At 46.7% G+C, this 22,282-nt stretch overlaps 1 protein-coding gene across 1 annotated transcript; it reads right to left on the bottom strand.

Moving 5' to 3' along the window:
* Positions 1-71: 71 nt before the first annotated feature.
* TMCO1 (transmembrane and coiled-coil domains 1) lies at positions 72-18,422 on the bottom strand. Its single transcript, XM_030953577.1, has 7 exons — positions 18,290-18,422; positions 17,450-17,527; positions 13,929-13,988; positions 10,374-10,420; positions 9,708-9,775; positions 6,503-6,647; positions 72-406 (listed from the first exon to the last, which is right to left on the bottom strand). Exons 1-7 carry the CDS (start codon positions 18,357-18,359, stop codon positions 308-310), a joined length of 567 nt encoding a protein of 188 aa, XP_030809437.1. The 5' UTR covers positions 18,360-18,422; the 3' UTR covers positions 72-307.
* Positions 18,423-22,282: the final 3,860 nt, after the last annotated feature.

The raw sequence follows: 22,282 nt of genomic DNA, 5'->3' as shown, positions 1-22,282 counted from the left end.
CCCCGCCCGGGGCGTGCCGCCCGCCTGGCAGCCGGGCCCGCTCCCCAGCACCCAATTAAGAGACGTTGTTAACATAAATTAACATGCTCATGCCGTTTATTACTCAGAAACAAAGGTCGCGCTATCTTCCGAGAGAAGTTTCTTGGTTGGATGAACGAACAACTGCTGGTGGAACGCTCGGAATGGATGATGGTGTCAATACTGCATAGCCGGGGTTCAGACGGGTGATGCCTGGTGCAGAATCCCTGTTGTCACCTCCCCAAGGCAGGCTTGTGGCACTGGCCAGGCTTCCCGTGAGGGCTCTGCTTCAGGAGAACTTCCCTGCCTGAGGTGGGGGGCCAAGGAAGCCTCCTGCCTGCTTGGTGGCAGCCCGGGAGGGAGCAAGGCCGAGCATCTTCTGGATGTTCTGCAAGAACAACAAAGAGCACGGCAGGTCAGAGTGTGGCAAGTGTGAAAAATGCCAGTCACTTGGTTTTAAAATTTTAAAAGTTTAATGGTAATAAAATGGTTATAAAAATAGTAATATAATGAGAGTAATAAAAATTTTGGATAATTTGGTTTAGGACAATATGAGACAACAGAAACAAAGAGTTATGGATGTCCGGGTACCTTTTTCTGGGCAAAATAAGCCTGAAAAAAGACCCACGTTAACAGAGGATTAACCCTTAAAAGCAACAGCCTGTTGCATATTCATACACCTCATCCATGATGCATAAATTCCATTCAAACACAGGATTCTGTCTGGTCAGTGTCAGCTTCTTCCTCTGAATCCTGATGGTGTCTCCAGGGCTGAGCGAGGCAGGAAGAAGTTCATTTCTCCTGATAATGGAGCAATAAATTCTCTTTCTCTGAAAGATTCAGGTGTCCTGTGGCTGCTATCTTGCTGTGAGTCCTTTCTTTAGGAAAAAAGTATCCTACATAGCATAGTTTCTATTTTAACCCTATGTTATACCCTAAAACTATATTTAACACACTACTTAAGAAAATTAATACAACATAACTTTCTAACATAACACATATAATATTCATTTTAATATTTGCAAAAAGCCAATCATAAAATACGCGTTTTTCACAGCAAGGGAAACAAAGAGCACGAAATCCTGACTCTGCTCACAAAACATCTGGGGTTGGAAGGAACCTCTGGACATCATCCAGTCCAACCCTCCCAGCCAAGGCAGGGTCACCTGGAGCAAGTGACAGGAACACGTCCAGGTGGGTTTGGAATGTCTCTGGAGAGGGAGACTCCACACTCGCCCTGGGCAGCTGTTCCAGTGCTGTGCCACCCTCATTGTAAAGAATTTCTCCCTCACGTTGAGGTGGAACTTCTTGTTTAGCTCATGGCTACTGCTCCTCATCCTGTTGCTGGGCACCACTGAAGAATTTTGGCACCATCCTCTTGAAACCCACCTTTGAGATATTCATATGATAAGATTCCCTCTCAGGCTTCTCTTTGGATTAAACAGGCCCAGCTCCTGTAGTCTCTCCTCTCTAGAGATGTTCCAGACCCCAAATCATCTCTGTGGCCTCTCCTGGACTCTCTCCAGCAGCACAAGTAAAACTTCCCCACTTGTTTCAACAGATTCAGGTTCTCACCCACATAGTCTAAATCCATCATATACTGAACCTCTCTTCCTATGTGCTCAAGCAGCTCAGCATGGAGCCAGACAAGAATGGCTGGGCCATTCTTCCCCACAAAAGCCCAACAAAAGCCCCTGAACACCAAATCTGTATTTTGGACAATGATTCTTTGCCATTTTCAGCTACACACCCCACAGTCAGCTGTCTTTACACACCCTATTTCCATAAAATACCATTGCAATTTAACTGCAGTGCAGGTTCCCAGCAGGGCTCATGGGCAGACTCTGCAGCCCTGGGTTTTCCCAAATTCCAGAAAGCACTGCTGGTGCTGGCCATGGGAGCTGGAGCCTCCTAATGCAGCAGGAATTTGGGACAGCAGCATGGCAACCAGAGCGTGTGCCAAGTGCAAGTCAGGAGCTTAGGCCCAGAATTAACATGAATGCCTGTTAATTGTTCTGCACACAGAACAATAGGGCACTGGAGACATGCAGGATAACAGGACATATGGAGCAAACCCCAAAACCTGACTATTGGGATGACCTCATCTGCATCTGAGCAGGGTGTTTCAGTGGAAAACAACAAACAGGGGAAGAGCTAATTAGCAGAGCCAGGCATAAGCAAAAAAAAAAAAAATCACAGCAAAATATTTAAATGTGAATGTTTTTCTTGAGTTTTGTGAAATTTCTTTTAAATTTCACAACAGTGCAACTACAAAGAGCCCTGAGTTCTTTCAGTTTCTGCCCTCACTGTAAGGAAGTCCAGCTCAAGATGCTGCTCCTGCAGTGAGACACAGGGGAAAGAAGAGAACAACTGCGTCCTCCTCGTGTCACCACCTGAGTGCTGGCTGTCAAGACAACAAAAAGAGGATGGATTCTCTTCAAACCCGAGTGTCCTCTCCAAAATAACTGTCAGGATAGCTCAGACAGCAAGGGCACAGAGCTCTTGAACTTTTTTTATTATGGAAGGAGAGTAAAAGAAAAAAAGAAGAAAAAAAGGGAGGGGGAAACGGGGGGAATAAAGGCGGGAAGGAACAAAAAGGGGGAAAAGGGGGGGGAATTGGGGGGGAAACAGCAGATAGTTTTGCAATTCCACAGTAGCTAAAATAAGATAAAATTAAGATTCATTTCAGCTGGAGATTATGAAAAGGAAAGCTTCAACCCACACACAAGGAACACAAGAAAAGGAATTACATCACGTTTAGCCCATGGCATACATAAACCAGCCCCTGGCTGATGTTCAGCAACTGAACGTGTATGAGAGCATTAACTCCTTGCTCTGGTTCCCCGCAGTGTTTCCTGGATCAAGGCACGGACAGAAAGGAGCAGCCAAGGGGCAGAGCAAGCACACCAGAGGGTGCTGCAGAGCCAGCAGGAGAGGAGCCGTGTCCTGTCAGCTTCCAGCGGCTCAGCCGCGGAGCAGAGATCCAGCAGGGATCCAGGGCACCGAGGAAGTGTGCACTGCCTCCTCCCCGTTCCTTCTCCCAGGGAGAAAGAGGAGAACTGTGGTGCTAAAGTTTATTCCAACTGCTTCAAGACGAAGGGAGATGACGGTCTGTTTGTCTGTCTGAATTCCAGACTACAGACACTGTCCAGCATTACCCTTCCATGCAGTCTCCCCCTTGCTCTGGAAGGCAGAAGGCATCACACACCAGCTCCAAAGCATGTTTTGCTGGACAGCAATCCTGAAATCTACACCTGGAGACACCAAAGATGGGGCAGGGTCCAGCAGAAACCTTGTCCCATCTGCTGTGGGCCATGCTGGACAAGGAAATCTGCAGAGCCTGCTTCCAACACAAGCATGATCATCACCCTCAGGAGCAGGGAGGGAAGAGTAAATACTTAGGGATTCAAATCCCTGATCTAAGCTCTTCTGATCTTCCCTCAAATGACTGCAGGAAGCACAGAAGCTGCTCCTGCTGTGGGCTTCAAACCCAGAAGGGACCTCAGACAAGGCAGCAAGTGGCTCCCTGCCCTAAGACCAGGCTCTGTGGGAAAGCACAGTCCCGGCACCAGGGATAATTGCTGGCTCCCCTTCCCACTGGGAATACATTTTGGTGAGAAGCAGCCTGATCTACAGCTCAGATGTGTGTGAAAAGGAAGTGAGAAGCAGCAAACAGCCCAGGAACAGCAGCACATCCCTCTTCCCAACCAGCACAGGTGAAGGCTGGGAGCTCAGAACCAGGAGCAGCCACAGAGGATGTAACCCTGACACTGCAGCTCCCACCCTGCCCAGCAGCAGACTTTCCCAGCTGAAATCCCAACGGCTCAAGGACCCTTGGAAGGCCTCTCCCAGCAGCCCTCCTCTCTCCAAACAGGAAGGCAGGAGGAACTGGGGGACAGGATTTACGTGCCAGGGAGAGCTGGGAACAGCGCAAAGGAAGTTACTCACGGCGAGGTGACTATTTTGGGAGATGCTGGCCAGGTCACAGGCAGCAAAGCTTCCCAGTCAGTGTTTGAAGAGTTTCTCACCCCCACATGAAGAGAGTCCCTGATGCTGCTCCTGCCTGTCCCACTAATGTCACTTTAATCACCGCCCAGGCAGCCTCCCCTGCATTTCCCACCAGGTTGCTGTTTTTTCACACACACCCGAGTTCCTGCTCTACCTCTGAGCTCCACAGGAACATCTCTCTTCCCTGTCTTTGATGGTTTCACAGGCAGCTCCAGGATTTAAAGAAAGACTGAGGGACTGTAGTCTCCTTGCTTTGTTCACAACCTTTTCCCTGATTTTTGGTACATCTGCACTCCTCCTCTTGTGTCACCAGCATCAAGCCAGACACCAACTCCCACACCGCTTCTCCTCCCCTGGGCCAGCACCTGTTTCAAAGCCAACCTGGCAAGATTTCCCCTTCTGCACACAGTGAAATACAAAGGCTCACCAAGCCTTCACCTCCAAGGTCACTGAAAGCACGAAGTGCAAGTCTCTGGCACCATTTTAAGCCCTTAATTACTTTCTTGCCCTCTCCCCCAGCCTGTCACAGCTCTGCTCTTCCCAACGCTGTTATCACCTAGGTGCTTTCAAATGGCAATAAAGCCAAGAGCAGGATGCCAGCAGCAATCACAGCTTCAGTTCTGACCTCTTGTGCAAACTGAGGTGTCCCTGCCCTTCCCTGGAGCAGCAAGGAGGAAGGAGCTGAGCTGCCTGACAGCTGGAGAAGAGCAGGAATTGTTAACCACGATCACGTAGGTAATGCAGCACTGTGAAGATTGCAGTCTCACACCCTTCTCCAGAGCAATAAACTCACTCTCCTCCTCCATAGGGAATCATAAGGAACTCTCAAGCACAAGGGCAATTTTTTTTCCCAGAAGTTTTATGGAAAGCTCAACCCATTGCAAAGAGCTTGGCAATTCTGCCCCTCAGTTCATGGTGCCCAAAAATTTCATCATATAAGACATCAGGAAATACCCAGCATTAGAATTAACCACAGGAATTATATTTTTGGACAAAACAAATGAGGGATTTTTCAGCAGGAGAGTTCCCCAGTCAACCCAAACCATAATCTGCAACACTGAAAAGAAAGGACTTTCCATGTAACAGGTAACACAGAGCAGCACCAGCCAAGATTGCCTGAAGGAACAGCATCAGACCAGAATTCCAGAATTCTGGAAGGTGATCTTAAGAGCTCAGTATGTCTCAGTGCTTTCAAAGCAGCAAACCCTTCTCTAGCCACTGGGAAGTTAATGTTTGTCTTACAGCAAAGGCAGTGAGGAAGCCCCTGCCTGGCCTTTGGTGAAGCTGGGCTGCTTGGAGTGAGGGGTGAACCCCCAGATGTTCCTTTCAGCATAAATGATTCTACAATTCATTATCTGCTTTTGCACAGGACCAGACTGGGATCCATTTCAGCACAAGCACCCAGTACAAAGGGCTATGGGGAATTCCATCCACCAGCATGCACTTTGTGACTAAAGGAACTCTGCTATGGAGCTGCTCCATCAAGCTCAGCCCAGCTCCTGGCATTACACACCACCTCCCTTTGCTGATCTGATTTAAGTCTAAGTCCCTTGGTCTAAGTTTCCTTGGCACCCCTGAGGAAAAGCAACAAGGGGGTTAAGGAGAAAAGCAGCAAGAATTCAGGAAGTGAATCAAAGAAAAGGGAAATATGAATACAGAAGGGAAAGTAATTTGCAGCTACTTGCACCAGCATTCATCCAGAGTATATTAACCTACCCCAAACACCCTGTGGGGAAAGTGGAAAACAAAAACAGACTTCCTGTTGCACTGAGAAGGCCCTCTTGTCCTCACCAGCCATTCTACCACTTGAGCTGCCAGTGAACCTTCCTTAACAGGTCCCTTATCCTCATCCTCTTCCATTCTCTTTGCTGGAGAGCTCTGTGGAGCCTGCTCTTGGCTCACCATACCAGACTCCTCTGTGCCACGTCCCTAATGCTGGGAGAGACCTGACACCAAAGGTACAGCTCTTAAGACTCTGAAAAAAATCAGGCAGCCAGCAAAAATAGGAAGGATAAACCCCAAAGAGCAGCTTTAACTCTTTCCTCACTTTTCTAGCAACTTTATGGACTGATGAAAGTTTTATAGAGCTGCAAGCCCCCTAGAAAGTTCCCCCTAAAGATGCTGCTGTTTGTAAAGATGCACATATTGCTGTCAAAGTTGTAGTTACTAAGGAGCAGGATTTAGATCAGCTTCTGATGGAGACTATCTCTTGGTATGACAATCCACAAAGTTATCACACAGGTCAGGAATCCATTTCTGCCAATTCTGTCCCAGAGCCCTGGTGCAAGTCTCCAGCCAATCTTCCAGGCCCATCCAGGACAGCGATTTTAATGATCCCAACCTGGAATTGCTTTGAATATGAGGCACAGGAATGAAGACAAACACAGAAACCACACACAGACCCAAGATTACACGTGCACAACTCCTCTTCCTGGATGGGGATATGCTTTCCCTGCTCCAGGGGAAGTGTACTCACCTGTCTGATTGACATGGTGCAGAGAATGTAGAGGAAGATGAAGGAGCAGTCAGTGTAATCCTCACCCAGGAGGTTGCGGTGGGAAAGACCCTGGATGTACGAGAGGGGGATAAATGGAAGCTTTGCCACCACTCGGCCATCAAATCTGGAAAAGAGAGCACTGCATCACCACTGGAGACAGCAGAAGAGCTTTGGGATATGGAAAGAACAAGTGAGTACCTTCAACAGGCCACCAGAGCAGGTAAGACCACATGGAAGGCTAAAAGGCCTTGCTGACTTCTCCAGCCCCTTTCCACACACTACACCAAGGAGGACACAGACATCTCTCTCTCCAACCCTCCACAGGGTAGGATTCCCTCAGGAACAGTTTTACCATAATCAAAGTGTTTCCTAGTGATTTAAGTGATCAGCTGGACAAGCTGCTGCTTCATGAAATCCTGGTGTTTTGCAGTTTTCTGGTGCATTTTATTTCCAAGTCAGATTTAGCAGATCACTTCCCAGAGCACAGTCAGCACTTCAATAAAAGATGAATGACTGTCACCCTGCTGTACTGCAGTTACTGCAACAACACAGACCCTCTGCTTCAAGCAAAACAGCATTTTTTAAACCAGAGCATAAATCAAATACACCTTTTCCTTCCCTGGAGCAGCTGTGCTCCTCAGGATGCACAGGAGAGCCATCAAGGAACACTTGATAGCCCCAGTTTGTCTGCATTAGCTGTGGAGATGAAGGCAGTGCAGGGGCAGGATGATACTGCATATTCCCAGAGCATGTCCTGCTCCTGGAATCCCTCCAGGCCCACATTCCAGGGCATCAGGCAGAGTGTGAATTTTGGCCAGTTAGCAAAGATTTCTCCCAAGCCAGACCAGTCAACCCAATCTTTTGATGTAGATGTGTGTGATGCCTCATCAGCATGTGCATATTTGGATGTTATTTTCTCTGCATGTGCTGATTTTCGAGCAGGTGTTTCTTGTTTCAAGAGATCCTAAATGAGCTTTCTTTCCTGTGGAGATGCATTCACACAGCCACGGCTCAAACACACGCCAACTTTGTTTACATCTCACAGGCAGTTTGGCAAAAGAGCTCAGAACGGATGTTTATCTCCCTGGAACATCCCCCAGTGGCTTAAAATTCTGCGTTATTCCTGCTGTGACAATGACAAGTACTTCAGCAGTAGCACCCTCAGGTACCTGCTTTTAATTCCAGCAGGTTTTCACAGTTATTAAGAGGTACTAGAATGCACAACTCTTAGAGTAAGGCAGGGGAGTGATTGCATGAAAAAGTTCCTGGCAAGAGAAAATTGAGACACACAGAAGGTAATTTCTGCCCCAGGTGAAATCCCTGGTGGCTTGGAGGCCACTGCTGCTGCAGATCTCACTGCCATAATGAAACCTTTTAAGCCACAACAGTCCCTCAGCTGTTTGTCTTGGGCACAGCATTCTGCTCTTTGGGTTCAAACCAGCCTTGCTGACACTTCCACATCCCTCCAGCACGGCCCAACCTGCTGACACTCCAGGAATGACAGGGGAAACCATCCCAGTGATTTCCAGTTTGACCAAGGGGGCACTTGGCAATGATGTGAGGTGCTCAGAGAGAGCAGCAGCACCTGCAAAGTACCTGTCCAAAGGGGGCTGCTTCCACACAATTCCTGCTCCTTTTTTCCCAACAGCCATGAACTCATTCAAGAACAGGAAAAGCAGCAAACGTGGCCACAGCCATTGCAGGTGTCAGCCACCCTTTTCCTCCCACACCCACAAGTGCCTCCATGGATACTCCTGGACACTCCTGCTGCTCAGATTGCCTCTAAGGAAAGAGGCAGTTAAATAAAAGATAGGCCCCAAGGCTGACATCTGCTCAGCAGCATGGTCTCTGTGGGCAGGAATCCTCAAAAGAGGAACAAGACAAGTAAACTTGGTAGAAGTTGCTTGGTTTCTTCTACCTTTTTTTTTTACTATCTATGAAAGGAGGAATAATATAAAATTTAACCCAAATCAACCCCTTCCTAAAATTTTCTGTAGTACTTGTTAGTCACAGACTACTCAGAGCTACTGCCTCTTCCCCCTCTAGGAAAGAGGGCACAGTGGGGTAAAGCATTTTTAGTTTGTTTTTCAGTCAAGAGCAAGGCAAGCACTTGGAGGTCTCAAGTGCAATCCTACAAATGCCCCCTCAGACCCCTCATTGCTCATGATGCACCTCCAGCCCTGCAGTGAAATGAGACATCACTGACTCAAGACTGAACCCAAATTTTAAAATCCTCCAGTGCTGGGCTCCTTTGCTCTGCTCAGAATGCTGAAGTCTGACTAAGCTGAATAAATAAAGGATCCACACAGTGGCACTTCTGTTATTATGTTACCCCATGTTTGCAATTTATCCACCCACAGATCTCCAGTAAAATAACAATTGACTGTATCCTGGGGACTGTCAGCACACAAGCCAAAGGCTTTGGTGCCCAAGAATGTAAATTCCTGTTTGCAGGGCAAGGATATTTCCCAGATATCGAGCAGCCTCCTAAAGGTTATCCTAACAATATTCATGTCATCTTCAGATTTAACAGCCAACAATTCATATTTCAAGTGAATCAAGTTTTAAAAGCCAAGCACAGCCTTTCATTTGCATATTTGAAACAAAGCTGTCTATAACCGTGCAAACCAGTTTGGGGTTTCTTGTCTGTTTGTTTTTTTTAACTACACCCATCCCAGGTCACTTTTAAAACAAATGAAGCTTGGAGCCCATGCTTGGGCCTGTTTATATCTGGACTCTGATTTCCTCAAGTAGGGCAACAACAAACTCTGCAATTACAGCTCATTTCTAAGGCAGCTGACCCAGTTTTGTTTGCAAGAGCACTCTTTGGTCACACCACTACAACAAAGCCAAAGCAGTTGAAGACTGAAGATGTTTGCCTGACATGCACCAAACTTGCCCTAATCAGGATGTTCCCATGCAGAAAAGATATTAAAGCTGTGTCTAGACTGAATGCAATTTGTTCAGTTTGGTTGTGCTCAGAACTCAATGCTCCCTCTTGAGCAGAAAATATATGTGATGACCAAACCACCACATCTTCAGATGAAATATGGATCCATTTATTTATTTATTTGTGGTTCTTGCCTGGACAATGTCACTCTTAACATTTCAAGTGATGAAGGGAAGGTGGAAAATATGTTCACCATAAAAATTGCAGAAAACAATGCAGGAAGCTGATACTTACATGGAGTTGAACATTCCCATCAAGGCAGTGAAGCAGAAGCCGATGGCAAACATGGATTTCATCCGAACCTGCAAGCAGAAAGTCAGAGAGATTCAAAACAACAGGCCTACACTGAGGTATTACAATCTCACATCCTTAAAAACAGGTTTTGTACAGATCACTGAAATCAGCAGGGAAAAAGGATGGCCCAGGACACAGAGGGGTTGTGAAAATGACAGGAGAAGTCCCCAGGAGACTGGGTACAAAGGCAGCCACTGATGGGAGGTGCTGCTGCAGGGAGACAAAACCAGAAAGTGCTCAAGAATTGTCCTGTCACCTTGCACAGGCTGGTTTTATTTTTTCCTTAAGCCTATAAAACCCACCAGGGGGATTCCCAGAGGACTCCCAGCAGGGGATCATTACAGTGACCAAAGTTATAGGAAGCCACAAAAATTAATTTTACTTTGAAAAACATCATGGAGACCTAGGAAGATGAAAATAGCTAAGGTTTGGCCTGAGATGAGGCAGTAACTCTGTGGCTCATACTAAAATCTCTAGTTATTAGAGAAAATCCAGAAGGATCTTTCCAGAGGAAAAGCAGCTTTCTTTGCCAATTGAACAAAGTCTTTCTGTTGGGAAACTGACTGAAATCTCCAGCAGTTGGGAACTGGCTTTAAGTTTTCATACCATTGACAAGTCCCTGTTGTTATTCTTCAGTTTCTCTTCTTGTCTCTCTGGAAAGACAAAACCAACAGTTATAATCAGTTATGTCAACCTAGAAACCAGAGTGTTTTCATTTCCAGGAAAACTTAACCTCTTTGGCTCTCTAAACAAATAACATTTCCAAAATCAACTCCAGCTCTCTTTGCCAGACAGTAGAAAGTGAAAAACTGCACATAGCCAACTGCTTCTCCACCACAGCAACATGCAGCAAGTCAGGCACAAAGAGAGGAGGCGGCTGGAATCACACATTCAGCACTTTTGAAAGAAATGCACCCAATGTCAGATTTGCTAACTCAACCAACTCACACAGGAGCATGAGGGAAACAAAAACAGTGCCCCTCTACCACAGTTCCCAAAGGGAGCAGTGATCAGTTTGCTGCACACCAGCACATAAATATATTGAATAAGTAAGGATTTCCTTCTGGAGGTCTCCAAAGGGAAAACCATGCACAGAGCTGGGAGCTGCACCTCAGCAATGCCAAAATCCTGCTGGTCTTAGTAATGAATTTTGTACTCTTGTCACACCTAGGAGATTCTCCAAAGAGGAAAGAGATTTCCTACACGAAATTCAGTAATGAGTGTATTACTGCGCTTTGCAGGAAATATTATGGAAATTTAGTCTGTCCTTAAATCACCACAGACTTCAAAGACACTCAGATTTTCAAGAGGGCATTTTCCATGTCCCTCACTGGAGGGCTGCTCTGGCCTTCAGCATTATCCACTATCCGTCACCTTTCCTGCCCCATGTCCCCATCATGCCTTGGATGGATCCAGAGGGGCTGGGAAGCAACAGCCAGCTGAAATAAGGATGTGCATAATGAAGGAATACCCAAAAAACAGCATGAATGAAAAGGGGAGGATGCAGAAGGACTGCCAAGCATGGGAATTTTGAGGGATCCAGAGAATTTCGATGGATCCAGAGGGGCAGCCAGGGCTGGGAAGCAACAGCCAGGTGAAGTAAGGATGTGGACAATGAAGGAATATCCAAAGTTTCGGTACCAGAAACTTTCAGTATCAGAAACTTTCAGTACCACAGCTCAGAAACTCCAAAATTTCTCTCCCAAGCCCCTGCTAAGCACAGGGATTCACAGATACTGTTATGAAAGGCAACAGCAGCACCCCTATCCAATTCCTCAGAAGCCTCTTTGCTATTTCCACTTGCTCCTAACTACAAACCATCCCCTCAGGCAGGAACCTTTCAGACACCTGTTTCCTGAGCAAGGTAGAAAGTTGTGTCCTGGGACATTTCAGCAAGCACAGGCCAGCTCTTCAAGAATCACATTTGGCACAAATACTTGTTTTTTCCCCTCTGCTGCATAATTAACCATCTATTTAGGTGGGCTAAAGGTTACAGGGAGGAAAGAACACAGCTCTGATTGCTCAGTATACCTGACCTGGCTCTCACCTATTTCTATAGATTCAAAATGAACATGTTCTGGGTGATCTACCAGCTTATATCAATGGTCTGTTCCTCCCCAAATCACACATCAACAGCCTGTTAAGCACTTTGCTGAGTAGTGTACAGGTGGGAAAAGGCACAGAGAAAGAGGACTGGGCTACCAAGCAGCTCCCTGGAGTCCAAAATCATCTTACTCTGCTCATTGGAACACAAACCATGAGGATACAGGGATAGAGATTTGCCAGGACTAGGGGTTTTCATTTTGTTTTAGTTTTGCTGTCCACCCAGAGCACTCGTGTGCACTCCTGGGAATGTCACTGTCTCTTCTTCCAGAAGCAGAAGGACAGAAAGCAGTAGCAAGGTTTAAGCTAACAAATCATCCCTTTAAACTGAAATGACAGGAGGCTACACCAGCGTTAAAGGTGTCCTGTTCCAGCAGTGTCCAAGGTGATTTAGACACAATGTGACAATCCATTCATTTTAGAGTTAAAAATAAAGGTTTTTAAGTAGGAAACACCAAATTAAGCCTTCCCAAGCTACTTTCCCCCTACCTCCTTGTGCACAGGCATGATTCATCCCTTATGAAACCAAGTAGTATCATCCACACACCTCCTGTCTTATTCTGTGTGCAGAACAGATGGCAACTGAGGCAGGTCTGTACCACAGCTGCTACTTATCCATAAAGCCTCAGCTCAATATTTACTTTTTGTTAACTAAAATGGTAGAACTTGGAGGAACTCCAGCACAAGTAGATTTGCTGTGACAACAATGCCCCATCTTGCAGAATGATTTGACATCCAGTAAGTTACTGAGCTCAGAGATTTCAGCTTAACAGCTCTGAGTCATTTTCTGGAAGTCCAGTTTGACATTTAGGGTCTGATTTTTTAGGAACACCAAGAATTCATCTTTGCCTGAACACAAATGAAATACTGAAGTTATGCAGCACTTAAAAAAAAGAGAGAAAAAAAATCAGTGTCAGAATCTTAGGCTTGGCCAGCAAGCATCACAGCAAACAAAATCAGTGGTCGTTTCCTAAGTTCTGATCTTTGTCCCTTTGTGCTTTGTTTTCCATCTGCAAAACAAGATTATTTTAGTGTATAAAAATTGGTGGAGCATCTGAAGTCTTCAGATTCTACTGTTTATTGGTTTAGCCCAAGAACAAGTCAAATATTGTCTGCTAGGAACACTAGGCTCGGATAGTGCCCTGCAAAAAAGTCATTGGCACACTTTCTTTATTTAATGTTATCTGCAGTTGTTGCATATGGTCACTTTCAAAGCTGCCTTTTCCACCAAGCAGTGTTCATCCCATGCAGGGATTAGTCAAGATTAACAACTGAAATGCACAAGAGGAAGCATTTTGGCTCCTGTCCCTTCAGGAATCTAACGACAACAGGTTTTCTACCTAGGAAGAGCTGTTTGAAGATGTGTTTATAATTCCCAAGCTTTGTACAGATCAAATGACTAATCCAGCTACCTGGTGTTACAGAGGAATGAGGAAACCAACTCCCAGGAGCTCTCAAAAGTGTTCCTGCCACAATCTCTGTAATAACTTAACTGAGCTTTGCTGCACGTTGCGAGTCCTGCAGATGGCAGATCCTCCTAAAACCTTGCAACATCTCTTCACCCTGGTCTTGCTTAATTCAACTTAACTAAAGAGTTACCCTAACCCTGAAAGAATTCAGCTTACTGACAATGAAAAAGAATGGAAAAATAAATTACTGCCTAAACCTGAGCAAAACTGACTTATCAAGATTGAAATTAATCTAAGCATGGTTATAGTTAACATGAACATCTTCAGCTCTAAAGTGTTCAAATGAAGGGGGGAAAAATCACAATTTGAGTTCTACAGCTACAGCAAGGTGGCATGCACTGCAGCAAAGAGCTTTGACAGCTCAAGTTAGTAACAGCTATAGATATCAAGGCTAAAATGGGAGGAAAAGTCAGGGAGCTCAGCAAGAGGTGCTGCTCCTCTCAGTGATCTGACCAAAACCATCAGGAGGCTGGCTGTCTCCTGCCTTGCAAGAGTAAGGCAAATGTATAAACAGCCTTGAAAGGAAGGAAAGGATAATCATTTCCATCAGTTTCTCAACTTTCCACCATTCTTGAGGTGCCAGTCTCACCTATTTTCTTTTTCTGCTGTCGGCCTGCTGATTCAGTTATGGTTTCCTTCTTCTTTTCCACTGCAAAATGAAAAGACACTCCATCATTTCTGCACAGTGATACCACCACACCTTTTCCACACACCAAACAGAACATTTTAGTCCTCTGCAGAACAGGGGCACAAAAACCAGCTAAATAGGACTAAGAACATGTTCAGAATCAAGAAGTTATCAACTACTTACATCAATCACTTTATAATTTAAAAAAAAATCAAAACCCTGGATAAGATACAAACATATTTAAAGGGTTAATTTTGAGCTCTGTCAAGAGCCCATGGCACTGTGGACTGAGCAGTCTGGGGACAATTTTGGCTCAAGCCACCCTTGCTGATTTGTCATTAGCATCAGACAGTACTTTTGATTCAGCAAGTGGGATGAAAAGAGCTTTGTGGCAAGCTCTGCTCCTGATTATCTGCAGTGGGAAGCAGAATACAGCAAAGTCTGTGTTCTCCTACATCCCTTCTTCACAGGCAGGCATTCTCAGGGGAAATGCTGTCCAAGCAGGCAGCCACAGCCTCTCCATTCTTCAATTCATTAGCACTGAAGCATTTCCAATATTTTAAAGCAGAAGCCTAAGGTCAAAGGTACTAAAACCCCACATGAGACACACACTGAGCACCTGCCAACAACCACCACTGCAGCAAGGCAGGCCAGCAGAGCCAGCACAGGGACATGGGAACACAGCAAATGTCCTGCTCAGCTGCAAAGGAGGTTCTGGGACAGAACAAAAGGCTTTTCCAGGAAGCAAGAGACATTTTCTTTCAAGACCTATAATAAGAGTACTCCAGAAAGCAAGGATGATGAAGCATGACCATGGTGTAACAACCTTTTTTACTTTAAACTCTCTGTATTTATGCAAAGTGCAGGTACCATACCTGTCGCAGACATCTTTTATGAAAAATCCTTTCCTTAGGATTTTTCCTCCTGAGAAGCTGAGAGGCCTCAGGAACAAAATGTAAACATTGATTATCTGCTGCTGTGGAATGCAGCAGGTGGATCTGTGATTGGTCCATGTTGGTTGTTTCTAATTAATGGCCAATCACAGTCAGCTGGCTCAGACAGAGAGCCGAGCCACAAACCTTTGTTATCATTCTTTCCTATTCTATTCTTAGCTAACCTTCTGATGAAATACTTTCTTCTATTCTTTTAGTATAGTTTTAATGTAATATATATCATAAAATAATAAATAAGCCTTCTGAAACATGGAGTCAGATCCTCATCTCTTCCCTCATCCTCAGACCCCTGTGAACACGGTCACACCATATCCCAAACAAAGAGCCTGGGCTCACTGTGAGCTCACACACTGAGTGCTGGGGCTGCCCTCCCTCGTGGAGTACCAGCTCAGCACAGCCCTGCTTTCACAGCCCAGGGGAAATGAAGCCAGCCAACCTTCCAAGCCACACCAGGATTTGCAGAGCTGCCTTAGAAACGCCTGTGAGTCAGTCACAACTGCTCAGAAAATCACAGCAGCGCAGACAAGTCACCTCAACATCATCCCTCCATGGCAACGGAGTGAGAAACAACTGCTGTTCCCAAGGAACAAGAGGATCTCTGGTGGGCAGGGAGGAAAACAGGGAGCTTGTGTCCCCAGGAAATACTGGAGAGGTGTCAGATGCCACAAAGCACCCAGGGCTCACAGAATGCTGCCTCCAAAACCTTCCCTGTGCCAAATCCAGCTGGAAACCCCACCCTGCTCTGGTGCACATCACCCCACAGCCCCAGCTCTAAACTCTAAGCAGTGCTGTTAAAACTCATGCCAAGCCCCAAGAGCTCCCAGCCCCAATTCCCTCAGGGCTGCCCGTGGGAACATCCACATCAACAAATCAGAAATTCCAGGGACAGCTTTCATCCCCGATCCATGTAGCCCTACATTCACCCAGAACGATCCCTGCAGCAGCCTCAAGCAAGGCTGAGCCTCTCCCGAGGAACGAGAGGACAGGAAGAGATGAAATTAAGGAGTAACAATGTCTGCTCAAGCACACTGGCCAGCCCCTTTGTTTTTGCAAATCCTAAGGATCTGCTAGGGCTCTCACGGGAGAGCTTAAAGGTCTCAAATGTGTTTTTTCCTGTTTCAGATGTGTTAGATAACAGCTGAAAGGTGTGGCTCAAGTGGTCCACTTGGCAAGTCGTAAGGCCTCAGGTCAGCCAGCTGTCCTCAGCACAAGAGGGGAAGGGAAAAAAGCAAAGCTGAATTTTTACTGACTCCTTATTCAGCTTCACCTTTTTTTTGTTGCTGTTGTTGGGGGTGGGGAATCGAACAAGGAGCTCAGAAATTAATTGAGACACATGAACCCTTCATCACTCCCTTCACAGACGACAGCCTAGACACCAGGAGAGCTATTAAAAAAAAAACCAGCATTAAACCCTTCCAGCAATCATTAAACCCCGGAGATTAAGCCCTGCTAACTGCTTTTGGAACTGAGCAGCACAAACACAAGAGGACACTAAATCTGCAGCTGCCTTTCAACTCCTTCTCTAAGTTACTCTTCTGGGGCTCATTCCATCCTACACACAGGAGCAGTGGGATTCAAGTGAGGCAGGCAGGGATGCAATCCCCATCTGCTCCTGCTGTGGTTGACAAAAGCCTCAAAAATGTGGGAGCTGTGACACAAACACGGCTGCACTCCAACTCCTGGGTTCAAAGTACCCAGGGGAAGGTGGAATAAGCTGGGCTGCAAAGAGCAATGTGGGATAATGTTGTTCTCCCAGCATTAAAGAGCACTGACACCACCATGAGATATCAGTAAGGTAAAACCAGCTCTGTTTTGGCCCCAGCTGTCCTGTGCTGTCTCTCACTGCTTAACTTGGGCAGGGTGGACACAGCTGAGGTTAAAAGGTCAGAATTTCTCTGAATCTGAAACTTGGCTTCTGATGCAGACAGGTCCATTTAAACACTCCATGCTCCTGTTCACCACTTCTGTCAATATTTGATGCAGATCTGACTGCTCACCCTCAGCTCCCTTCTTCCCTCACACTTTGTTTACCCCCCTCCCAGGCCTCCTCTCTGTGAAATGAACTTTTTCCCTAATATTTCCTAACCTATTTGCTTCCAGTTTACAGTAGGATAATTTGGTTTTCCATCAGCTGATTGCTCAGACCTTTCTATGATGGCTCTGTCCTTACTCCCACCATCAATCACCACTCTTAACCTTTACATAAAATAGTTTTTCCTCATGGTATTCATTATTCAACCCTAATTTTTTCTTTCTACAGACCTCAGATTCTCCTCTTCACCCCTAAAAGGCAGAAGTTGCATTTTTGAATGTATTTCAGACATTTTGAATGTACTTCAGACATTTATTTCAGACACTGGCTGCTGATGTACATACAAAAAAAGATGCCAGGACCAATTTCTTACTCCCTCCTGTCCTCCATTGACAGAAGGAGCAATATACACAAGGCAAAAGCTTTGGCTGAACTTCTTCCAGAAAAAAAAAAAAAACAGAATTAAGGACAGAAACAAGTCCCTGGTGAGTACTTACATTTCTTGCTCTGCTTTTCCACTTCAGCCTTTAACCTCTTGTATTTGTCTGTGCGATAGACCAGCACCCAGGTGATACCTGAAACAAACACTCAGCCAGGAGCCAGAAAAGGAAAAACCTCCTGCAGCAATGCTGCTGGCAGGGAACAAACCCTGCAGCAATTAAACTTGATGTTTACAAAACCCCTGTGCTGTCAGAACCCAGCCAAGGGAGCACAGAGCTCCAGCAAACTGCACCATCCCTTCCCCTCAAATCCCCATTCCAAGCTCCATGTGAAATGGAAGTGGAAAATAAACCATGAAATGAGTTATAGGCATAAAATTGAAACAAGTGTTTAGTTTTTACTCGTATTGATAAACCTGTTTTGGAGGTGTGGGATGAATTTGAGGACAGGGGGTATAAAGGAGATTTGGGATACAGCACAACACCAGAAACGGGACCTGGGACTTGTGACTACCCCAAAAGACACTTATGCACAAGTGTGCTATAAAGCTGCCCCTGTTTCAACCACTGACATATAAAACACCTTTTCCAGCAGCTGAAACCACCATCACTGCCAGGCCAGGCGATTCCCTCACATCCTGCCCACAGCAGCTATGGGGGAACCACTCTGTCCCCTTTCACCCTCTACAGCCTCCCTTCCTCCTGCAGGGAACAACCCCAGCTCCCAGCGCTCCGCACCGCAGCTCAGCGCTGACCGGGGGCGCTCATCGCTGACCGGGGCCATTCCCCGCCGTCCTCTCCGTTGAGGGAGCCCCGGCTGACCCCGAGCCCCGTTCCACAGCCCCCCTCCCCTTGCCCCGCTGCCGGGAGCTGCCGGCCGCGGCCCGCCCTGCTCACCCTCGGCCAGCAGCGCGGTGCAGACGGAGATGAACACGATGAGGAGGGTGTCGGCGAACATGGTGCTCATGGTGCTGCCGCCGCCCCCGACCCGGCAACGCCGCCGCGCACCCGGAAGTGCACCCGCTACCCGGAAGCTGCGGCCCCTTGTTGCTTAGCAACGCCCGGAAGCGACCACCTGAACTTCCGGCTGGCGCCGCCGGTTCCGCGAGAAGCCGCGGGAAAGGCGAGGGGCGGGGAAAGCGTGGCGGACGCTGCTCTGATTGGACAAGGCGGCTGTCAATCTGTCGGTGGCTGCGGTGGCTCCGCCCCCCGGCGGCGTGAGGGAGGCTCGTTGTCATGGCGGGGTCTGGGGCCGGCCCCGCACACCGGCCGCGATTCCGGTTCACAGAATCTGTTCGGTGGGAAAAGGCCATTGTGAAAAACACCAATCATTTGTTTTAAAATTTTAAACGTTTAATAGGAATAAAATGGTTATGAAAATAGCAATATAATTAGAGTAATAATAATTTGGACAGTTTCGATTAGGACAATACGAGACAACAGAAACAAAGAGTTACGGACTTCCAGGTACCTTTTTCTGGGCAAAATTAGCCCGAAAAATGACCCACGTTAACAGAGGATTAACCCTTAAAAGCAACAGCCTGTTGCATATTCGTACACCTCATCCATGATGCATAAATTCCATTCAAACACAGGATTCTGTCTGGGCAGTGTCAGCTTCTTCCTCTGAATCCTGACAGCATCTTCAGGGCTGAGCGAGGAGGGAAGAAGTTCATTTCTTCTGATAATGAAGCAATAAATTCTCTTTCTCTGAAAGATTCGGGTCTCCTGTGGCTGCTATCTCAGTGTGAGTCCTTTCTTCAAAAAAAGTATCTTACATAGCATCGTTTCTATTTTAACATTATAACCTAAAACTATATGTAACACACTACTAAAAAATTAATAAAGCATCACTTTCTAACATAACACATATTAATTTTAATGTTTGCAAAAAGCCAATCATAAAATACGCATTTTTCACACTTTCAACCCAAACCATTCTAGGATTCTGTGATTCTGTGAACAGCCTGTTAGTGCATCTCACCAGGAGGCATTTTCTGGGATCAAATATTTAGCAATATTGCTGCCTGCCCTTTACCAGGGGCTGCTGCTGTCCCACATGCTCCTTGAACAGCCAGCAGAGGAGTAAAGCATTCTGTGATTCACAGGGAATCATTGCTCGTGTGTGTAAAATATTCATGTAGGGAATGGCACTATGAAGTGCATTAACGAGGCCAGGGCGATAACAGCAAGGATTTGGCAGACAAATTGACTTTTATTGAGGCTCCAGCAATTACACCTGCAGCAGCAGAACTAGACCAAACCCGTGGGTTGTGATGGGGTGAGGAGACCTAGAAAGCAGAAATACAGAAAAGGAAACAGGGCAGGCAGGGAAGGGCAGGTTTGTGCCTGTCCTTACGTAACAGAGGAGTTTGCTGCTGGTGACAGAAGTGCACTGTGGGATTACAGGGGCAGAGCTGAGGGAAAAACAGGGAAAGGAAAAAACCTACCGCCCTTAAATTAAACACAGCATGCAGAAAGAGGGTGAGGAGCTGTAGCTCGGAGAAGACAGTGAGTGAGGTGTGAGGTCAGACAGCAAACAACCTCTGCAAACCTGGGGACAGGCACACGAGGAAAGCAGAGAGCCATGTGTGTGTGCAGGTGGCTGTGTCAGACGTCACAGGGAAGTGGGAAAAGTCCCAGCACCGTGTCCTGATGTTCCTGCCACATCAGGGCAAAACTGAGAACTGGATGTCAGCAAAATGGGACTCAGAGCCATCAGGGAGACAGGGATGGAACTGAGGGTGGATGTTTCTGTTTGGGGTGAGCAGCAGGAAGATGCTGACAGCTGGTGACGCAGATTTGTGATATACAGAAGAAATTCTTCCCTGTGAGGCTGGGCAGGCCCTGGCACAGGGTGCCCAGAGAAGCTGTGGCTGCCACATCCCTGGAAGTGCCCAGAGCCAGGCTGGACAGGGCTTGGAGCAGCCTGGGATGGTGGAAGGTGTCCCTGCCCATGGCAGGGGGCTTGGAACGAGATCAGCTCTAAGGCCTCTTCCAAGCCAATGCATTCTGTGATTCTATATTATTTTGTGCCACCTCATGCAGTTCCCTGTGCTGTGTGCCATCCTCCACCCTCTCTCCCTCTCTTTAGAGCTCCCTGGCTTTCCTGGCTGTGAGATGCATCAGCATCTATCAAAGCAGTATTTTGAAATAATTTCTCAGATGCTGCTGTGGGAAATTATTCACATGGTATCACTTATTGATACTAAGTGGGGTTTTTTGGCAGATGCCGGCCAGGAGGAGATGGTCAGTGAACCATGAACCTCTTTTCTTTGCAGGGTCCATGCTTTGAACTGGAGGTAGAGGTGACAACAGGCTCTTTGTAATTTCATCCTGTCACTTTGAATCACACGGGGATCCTTATCAGCAGATCCTTTTTACAGACAACACACAGCACATTACCCTCAATGGCATTTCCTTTTCAAAACAGCATTCTTGTGCTTTGATCAACGTGTGAAGGACAGATGAGAGTTGGGTGCAGTCTGGTTTGATCTACCAGCCTGGGATAGGAGAAAAAGGAAGGCATTTGCATAATACATCGCTCTGGTTTCATGAGTTAGGGGCTGGTGTAGTCCACAAACATTCTAGATATAGAAGTGGTAATATTTATGGAGGCAACCTTGAAACCAGATTAGAGAGACACATAATCCCAGAAGGTTTCACATACTGAAGTCTCCAAGCTTAATCTGAACAAAAGGTTCAGTTGCTTTGCCCAGTGTGTTAGTGACCAGCAGCCAGTAAAAGGGTGTGTAAAATTCTCAGTTTTGAGGAAAGGTGCCATCTGAAACTAACTGGAACTTGCATCTGGTTCACTTCTAGGTCACAGCCCTGGCCTGGTTTTGAAAGAGCCATTAACCTGACCTTTGCAAGTTCTCCTTGTGCTCTGTATAAATAAGCCTTGGGTATCCTTAGGTCAAACCCCTCCAAGGGGCATTTACTTCTCCTTCCCCTGCAGGTGTGTCAGCTCCTGCCACATGTCCAGTGGTCAAATGGACAAGTCCATTTTCAGCTGGAGGTGAAATGCCATGATGGGCATCCTCCAGAGAAGCTCAAGATGGGCAGCACAGCCTGAAACAGCACAGCAGAGGGTTTGGACTGTCCCCAAGCAGGGCAGCAGTGATGGCAGGCAGGAGGAGAACCCAAGAACCTGGAGCTCTCTCTCTCCTGAGGGGGTTTTGCCATCCACATAGAACTGTGTCAGTGTTGGAGTAAGACAGAAGAGCTGTGAATAGCTCCTGGGTCCCAGTGGGGTGTGCAGGAGCTGTGCCCACGGCCAGTGCTTGGAAACTGGCACGGGGCCATGGGAATCCACGGGAACTCATCCCTGCAGGAAGTTCTCATCCATATATAGCACTTCCTTCCCTGGCAGGGGCTGCATGCAGTGCCAGTCTCCCCTGGCACTGCTGGACAGGAATGGGGAGCAGAGGGGTCAGGGCTGCTGAGGGGATCCTCTCTCACATCCTGTGGGATGGGGGACATGGCACCTGTCTGCAAACATCTCCACACCCGATTTGCTGTGTTGAAGTGGGAAGTTAGAGACCTCAGTGAGAGTTCTGATCCTCTCTGAACAGGGCTGGGAGGAACCTTGGGGCATTGCTTGGGCTGGCTCCTGCTCCAAAACGGGATCAGCACTATTGAACACTTTCCATACAGGAGCATGTCTACTGTTTTTCCTTTTTTTTTTTTTTTTTTTAATCCTGAGATTTAAAAGTCCTTACTCTCCTTAAACAACTTTTTCTAGGATTTAACCATTTTCAACCCTAGAAAATGTGCCTGAATTGTCCTTGTAACAGTGTTCAGCTGATAACATTTTGTTTTAGTCCCTAAGGGTAAAAGAAACATATTCCCTTTCTGTTTGTGGCAGTTTTTTATGTATTTGGAAATGGT

The sequence above is a fragment of the Camarhynchus parvulus genome, chromosome 8 (genome assembly GCF_901933205.1).
Source record: "Camarhynchus parvulus chromosome 8, STF_HiC, whole genome shotgun sequence".
Lineage (NCBI taxonomy): Eukaryota > Metazoa > Chordata > Aves > Passeriformes > Thraupidae > Camarhynchus > Camarhynchus parvulus.
The sequence above is the reverse complement of the archived record's forward strand: the minus strand, read 5'-3'. Positions and strand labels throughout refer to the sequence as shown.